The 7,381-nt window shown below is 35.4% G+C and overlaps 1 protein-coding gene across 4 annotated transcripts in view; it reads left to right on the plus strand.

The window, feature by feature from the left end:
* LOC107163610 (UDP-glucosyltransferase 2-like) overlaps positions 1 to 7,381 on the plus strand; it is a 35,511-nt gene that overhangs the window by 27,415 nt on the left and 715 nt on the right. For 3 of the 4 annotated variants that reach the window (XM_015511089.2, XM_015511088.2, XM_015511090.2), the window contains 3 exons: positions 4,970 to 5,872; positions 6,188 to 6,401; positions 6,981 to 7,200. In XM_015511089.2, coding sequence (XP_015366575.1) covers positions 4,970 to 5,872; positions 6,188 to 6,401; positions 6,981 to 7,200 — 1,337 coding nt within the window. Of the gene's footprint in view, positions 1 to 3,731; positions 3,984 to 4,969; positions 5,873 to 6,187; positions 6,402 to 6,980; positions 7,201 to 7,381 lie in introns of those variants that run through there. The other variant, XM_015511091.2, reaches the window with a different exon arrangement.

Consider the following 7,381-nt stretch of genomic DNA (forward strand, 5'->3'; position numbering starts at 1 on the left):
TGTTTCACCACAATATCAACAACAGTAGTTGTACCTATACTAGACTAGGCACTATAGGTAGTATTGATGATGATTTCACTCAAAGTATTTATATGTATATGTGGAATAGTCGAAATAGCTAAGTTAATACTGTCCACACTAAGTAGGTATGCGAGTTTTTATGTGATTAGGTACCGATAACATTTGTTTTTGATTCTGAGCGGAATGAGGGTTCACAATGATGTGTATTTTGTTTTGCTTTTCGTGTGCTGTCTCTATATTTTAGTGGTGATCTTAGTATCTAGTCTTAAACTAGTAAATTTAAACTAAAATTTCAAATTTGTACTATCAGGGTTTGAATTAAAAATGACCAGTACAATAATTTAGGGGTAATCAGGGTAGGATAAGAAAACTTGAATATTTACACAACGTCAGTTTTTGACAAATATTTTTTTTTGCTATATCCAAAATAAAATAAACAAATACACAAAACATAAAAAATACAATAAACATAGAGGCATAGACGCGGGAAATACCAACGAAATGTTAATGCTACCGTTAAACTTTACGTTTTTAATTTTTTTTAAGATTTATCACACTTATTGTTATCTCAAAAACTGGCGAACAAGTATATATTATGATATTAAAACCATCTCATACCAGTCGGCAGTCATACCAAAAACGACTTTGAACGAGATGGTCTTGTCAGCCTGTATTCATACAAGTACATTTTATGATATTATTGCAATTTTTGCTTGTAGTTTATTATAGGTACTATTACTACTATTGGTAAAATTGTCGGTTAAATAATTTTGAATAATTTAAAAGGACGCCACACCCGCGCACATGTTATCTCTGTCTTACATAAAAGATACAGCATAGCAATTACTGATTTTCTCGAGATAACAACTTTACTCCTTCCGTGTTTATTATAGAGTTACAAAATTTTACAACGCATAGGGGAAAAAACCTTTTTTGTGCTACAGCATCTTTATTATTTATTTTATTTTTTATTTTTTATTCATAGCACAGATAAACTTCTTCCCTTCCTTGGTAAAGTATTCCCAAGCTAAACTATTTTTGTTGTGTTGTACTTTTGTAAGACGGAAACAACACATGCAAATGTGACATCCTTCTTAACACTACATGATGATTACTTTTCTATAATTTCAATGCGCAAAGACTGCTAAGTGATTAAAAACAACTATCGTTGTGTATTGGTTCGATGCCAAGAAAAACTATATGACCGTCCGCCGAATGCAGCAGTAAGTTATTTATTATTTCGTATTCTTTAACTGTATTTAAACAGACAGACCTTATGTTTTTATATATTTTAACATAATACATATAGTCTCTGCAGGGCAGCGACCGCGTATATAAAAATAATATTTTGCCTTATAATCATTGTCCAGTCAAATTTTCACCATAACCGCAATTATACCGTTGTCGTCGGCTATACCAGTGGTTCTCAACCATAGAAGACCCAATTTTGAGTTACAAATAATTTTAAATGCATCGCTTACATATTATTATAAAAAAATTAAAAATTAATTAATGTATTGATATAGGTATAAGTATCTAATATGAGTGAAAAAAGCAAATGAAGATTAATAGTTTCTTTTAGTTATATTATAATTGAAAAAATTAAGGTCTCGGGGGCTGGTATGTAGGATTATGTTGAACATTATTTTCAAAAGAGCTGAATGAAAATTGGGTAAATATTTTGAGTCACCAACACACAAAAGTTAAGAAACACTAGGCTACACAATATAACGCCACTCTATAAAGTATAGAATACTCGTATATATTAAACATGAAACTTATGAGATCCAAACCCAATATCCATTTAATATAATGTAATGCAACAAAGTGCAATAGCGCTTTGTAATTTATATTAAAAATCGTTATGTGTAACACAACTATCATATAATATATATTTTACTAAAGCGGCTAGGCTATATAGATATATGGATTTCATAAACCTATACACGAGTTATCAGGGCTAATTGTAGAGAGGAATAAGCGGGACCATTGCCCAAAACTCCTAACCAGATAAGTGGACTCCACAATATTTTTTTAGAAAACAAATAAAATTATTGAAAATAATTATTTATCTCGATTTTGTTTACACAGCATCTGGGGAGTATTAAGATAGGCACAAGGGGCCGATGCCCTTCCTCTTATCCACCGTAATAAGCCTTTTATATTACTGAGAGCAGGTGCTGTCTCTAATTAGGAGTAACATTTAAGTGATATGCAAATTCTCCGCTCAATCCATGACATTTGCGTTAATCCTAAATTCTGAATAGTGTGATGTTTCCAACACATGTATTGTAATATTAATATTAATAATGTACTCAATTTGTTTGAGGCCCCCTTCCATTAGACATTTCTAAATTCGCTCCTGCACAGGATTGGAATAATAAAAACTTCTGTTAACTAAGTACACAATTGAATCATGTTGTAATCCGCCCGCATGTGTTACTCCGTCTTACTAATGCATAACATAACAAATATGAAACAGTACATTCTGAAAAATTAATTTAACTCTATTACTTATAATTAATTTTAGAATGCATTGACTTGTTACAAAATTTAGAAGTAAAAACATTTGGATCTAATATCTAGTCAATGACATAGGCTGTTTTTTATATCTAAATTTTAATGTCAGTAATAACCATTTTTAATGTACAAACATGAAACAAATTACTATTTTGAAATGCTCATATTATTATTACACAATATAGTATTACATATAGTTATTATTTATAATTCATATTTTCAATTACTGAGAGAGAAAATTTATAAGTGGGGGCATACACAAGGCCGGATTAAGGGGGGGTCTAGCCGGGGCGGAAGCCCCGGGGCCCTCTCAAATACCCAAGTGAAAGGGGCCCAAACAATTTTAAGCCGATACATAATTTTCAGTGATTAAAAAAAAATAGTTTTTCTATATTTTAAAAACCATTTTTTTTATCGACAAAAATAACTAAATAGTAAATACTTACAAAAGCACAATGGTAGAAAAGATGCATTTTACCACGCACTAAGACATATATATTATGTATATCTTAGTCCGTGGTTATAATTTATGTTATTTTTATTTCTGTAATAACATAGACATAAAATTAGAAAATAATTACAAGTCTGTGGGTAATATTGCCAGTATTGGTGGAATACGGGAAATCGCTCGCGCTCTAGTATTGTACGAGTATATCTTATCTCGATTCTCGATGCATTTAAGTTATTTATAGTAACCCGTAGTGCTTATGATATATTAATCTATACGATCTAGTATCATTTTATAAAACTATTGCAAATACGAGACTAGTGACTACTAACTAATAATATTCATTAGTCGGATATTTTTGCCATTTTCGGTTAAATATTATTACAAGCTTTATAGTTCACATTTCTTTCGTGTGCAGTGTATTGTATTATCTTTCATATTGTGTTAACATTATATTGTAAAGCATGTTTTGTCAAAAGGGCCCATATAAAATTTCAGCCCCGGGGCCCAATAGGTGCTTAATCCGGCCTTGGGCATACACCAAGCACTGGACCCGGAGGCACCAAATCATAAATCTAGCCCTGGACGTTAAGTTACGTAAGGACTAAGATTTAATAGCTACTAACTAAGTATATACTAATACTCACAATACAATGTATCATTTTAAAACCTTGGACGAGCGTGTTTTTACACAAACTGGTAGTACAGCGTCAAGCCGTGATACGACCGCGATGGACGATTCCGTCAAACCACAATACTGTTTACAATTGCAGTGTGTGTTTGTCGTTTATGCCGTGAAAAACGTTGCACGCCGTTAATATTATAATATGAGGTACACCGTCACAGTCGAAATGTGTGACCTCATATTTGCGTAATACTTCATACCGGTGAATCGGAATGTCTGCCAGAATCATTCCCCGCAGAACTGCAGAAGTAATCCAAGTTAAGGGACGACTAATATTTCGATAATAAATAACGGAGGCATGAGGGCTAAGTACGTGTGTTTTCCAACTATATAGATATTTTGGTTATAAATAATATAATATGTTAACAGTCTTGGATTAGAATTGTATATTGTAAATATTACCGTCCCACTACTTTTTCCACTTGTCCGAAGTACAATTATTCTACTATAGGCTATAGCTTATCGAGAAAGAACTGTGTGTATTCCAATCGTAAAAGAATAAAAAACACCCATCGAGTTATTGTCAAAAACGACTTACTCTTTTATCGATAAAGCAATGCTGTCATTATCATTATCATATTTGATAATATCTATTAGGACAGAAAATATTAAACATTTTGAAGTATATATTTTAGTCGAGTTGTATAGTTCGAAATAATAAACAACCAAAATTATATAAATGATTACCCATTGAGGCAAATTTTTAAAAATAGGATATTATATAAAAATGTTGAACTTTTATTCCATTTTTAATCTATGGATATAAATAACACACGTGGTAATACTAAAAATCTAAAAGCAGATAGCACAATATTCAGAAGAAAGAACGTTATTGTAAAATATAAATGGTGCAATGCAAGCAATTTCTCAACTTTTTTCATAAGAGAATAAGTTATCTTGCATTATAAGATTTTAAAATGCCTCTCTCTATATAATCCTACTCTATTGATAACATTCCCCGATTCCCTGAATTCAATACAAGATTCTTCATAAGCTTATTTACTTTTATCAGATAAAAAGTGTCTACCGAAAATTTAAATTAAATTGACCGTTTGAATTTCCATGTTTTTCGCATAATGTACATCTTATTTTATGAAGATGAACATTTCAAACAAAGTATTTTTCTCCTGCACACACTGAGTTAAGTTAACCCCGGAACTCCGAAACGATTTATAGTCGATTTTTAAAATGTGTGCTAAAATATGTAATATCACACATACTGTATGTAACATACATCCAAATTCGATTTTATCACAAGGCGATAAATTCATATAATATTAATTTAATTTTTTCAGATGACGGCAGTTGCAGTCGTAGAACCCGCCGGCCGTTGGGCGGTAAGGCTGCAGACAGCAATGGTGGCGGTTATGGTGTTGTTGCTGGCGTGGACGCCCGCAGCGTGCAGTGGCGCCAGGATACTGGCCGTGTTCCCGTACAATGGCCACAGTCACTTCGCTATGGTCGAACCGCTGATGGTCGCGCTATCCGAACGCGGTCACCACGTTACCGTGATCAGCCCGTTCCCAAGGCGCAAAGATGGCGGCGGTGGACGCGGGTACGTGGACGTGGACGTGTCGGACACGCTCCCGCCAGTCATCAGCCAGCTGAACGTGACAGAAGAGTTCGAGTACCACGTGGACCCGGTTACCGGGCTTCGGGATCTGTGGCGAATGAACCACCGGGTGTGCGAAACCACTTTCGAACATCCACTAGTCCGTGCGCTGATCAACGAGCCCCGCAACTTTGACGTGGTGTTCACCGAAGCATTCGCCACCGACTGTTTCGCAGCGTTCGCGCACGCATACGACGCACCGCTAGTGTCCATCCGAACGTCCGACTACTCACCGCAGCTCAACCGGTGCGTGGCCAACCCACAAAACCCCGCGTACCTGGTCAACCATCTACTCACGTACACCAGCCGTGGAATGTCGTTCGTCCAACGGGTAGTCAACGCGCTGGCCACGCATTTCGGTGCGGTCGGCTACCACGCTTTCTCCGACGGCCCGTCCACCGAACTGGTCCGGCGGCACTTCGGTCCCAGTACGCCACCAGTTCCTGAGATCGCGCGTCAGCGCACCGCACTCGTACTGGTCAACGCCCATCACAGCTTGACTCAACCCAGACCGACGGTGCCTAACGCAGTAGAAGTGGGTGGGTTGCACATCGCACAGACTGCAGAACTTGAAAACGCGGTCAACGTAAGTATATTATACATTCAGGAGTGGGAAGTCTTGACAGCGCTTCTGACAAACTATACAGGGTGCGAACTAACAATGAAAAAATGCACTATCACAATACCAAATTGGAAAACAAGTTGAAAAATTCTTCAAACTTTAAAACAAAACCATTTTATTTTTATCGGATGCATAATAAATAAATTCAATAAAACATGTAAATTCACTATAATATAGTATAATTATATCCACAAACCATGTATTATATTATTTATCATAAACATATTATAGTTAAATGTTGATAATATCTTTGTATTTCTTAAACTGGTTATGCAATAGGAATGGTCAGATTACTGCGATTTGTGTGATCAAGGTGTCATTTACGTGTCTTTTGGTTCGTTATTGAAGGGATCATCGTTTCCGTTACAGTTCACGACGGCGTTCGTGCAGGCTTTTGAAGCGCTACCGTATTGTGTGCTGTGGAAATACGAAGGAGAATTGATGTCTAAACGAATTAAAGTGTCCAAGTGGATGCCCCAACAACAGATCCTGAGTAAGGTCCACAACGGAAATGTAGTCGTTATGCTATATACTTGCATATAATAACGATGACTAATGTTTAAATTGTGGATATTCTTTGAGTAACACAGTAGTCGAATTAATCTCAAGTCTCTATCCATACAATAAAAAAATTCAAAACCATGTAAACATATACAAAATAAATTGAATACAACTTAAAAGACTGTTTTTGACAATTTCAATTACATAAAATTTAAGATCGACTGATTAAGAGTTTCATTTATTTAATTTATGAGAAAATGGTTAAAATTTCTTTCTTCGTAAATTGAGGAGGCCTAGCCGATAGCTCACCTATACATATACGTCTGAAAGATTGAAACTCAAAATGTACCTACTTTCTTAATTCTGGTACGTATATTCGTATACTTACGCCACTCGGAATAATATTATAATATCCTATTCCAATACGTATATTTAAACAATACGATGTTGCAAATAGGTTACTATTAGCACACCACTACTGTTGTCTCGTTTTATTACAATAAACCCGTATAGTCTATAATATAGTCTTTATTTAAACAGTTTAAACAACATTATGGTTGTGCTTTCACAGGTCACAGGAACGTCAAGGCATTCATAACACACGGTGGCCTTATGGGCGTCATGGAGGCTGTGCACTTCGCAGTGCCGATGATCGGTATACCTGTGTTTGGCGACCAACAGTCGAACGTCGCTAACTGTGTCGCAAAAGGCGTAGCCATAGGAATGGACCATCAACAGATAACCGTTGAAAAACTGATCAAAAACATACTAGCCGTCGTCACGGACAGCAAGTAAGAATTAGTCCAATATGTATAAGAATATGTCTGGTGCAAAAACAACCTGTTAAAATAACCCATAGGAAGTCGCTCTGCTATGTATTAGGCGTCGAAAAATCACCGTTATGAATGTGCAATTATTTGCATTATTCTTAAACATTGATACTTTTTGAAATAATGAGTGGTTCATGATAAA

This window comes from Diuraphis noxia, unplaced genomic scaffold, assembly GCF_037042655.1.
Source record: "Diuraphis noxia isolate RWA-SAM2 unplaced genomic scaffold, SU_Dnox_SAM2 contig0003, whole genome shotgun sequence".
In the NCBI taxonomy this organism is placed as follows: domain Eukaryota; kingdom Metazoa; phylum Arthropoda; class Insecta; order Hemiptera; family Aphididae; genus Diuraphis; species Diuraphis noxia.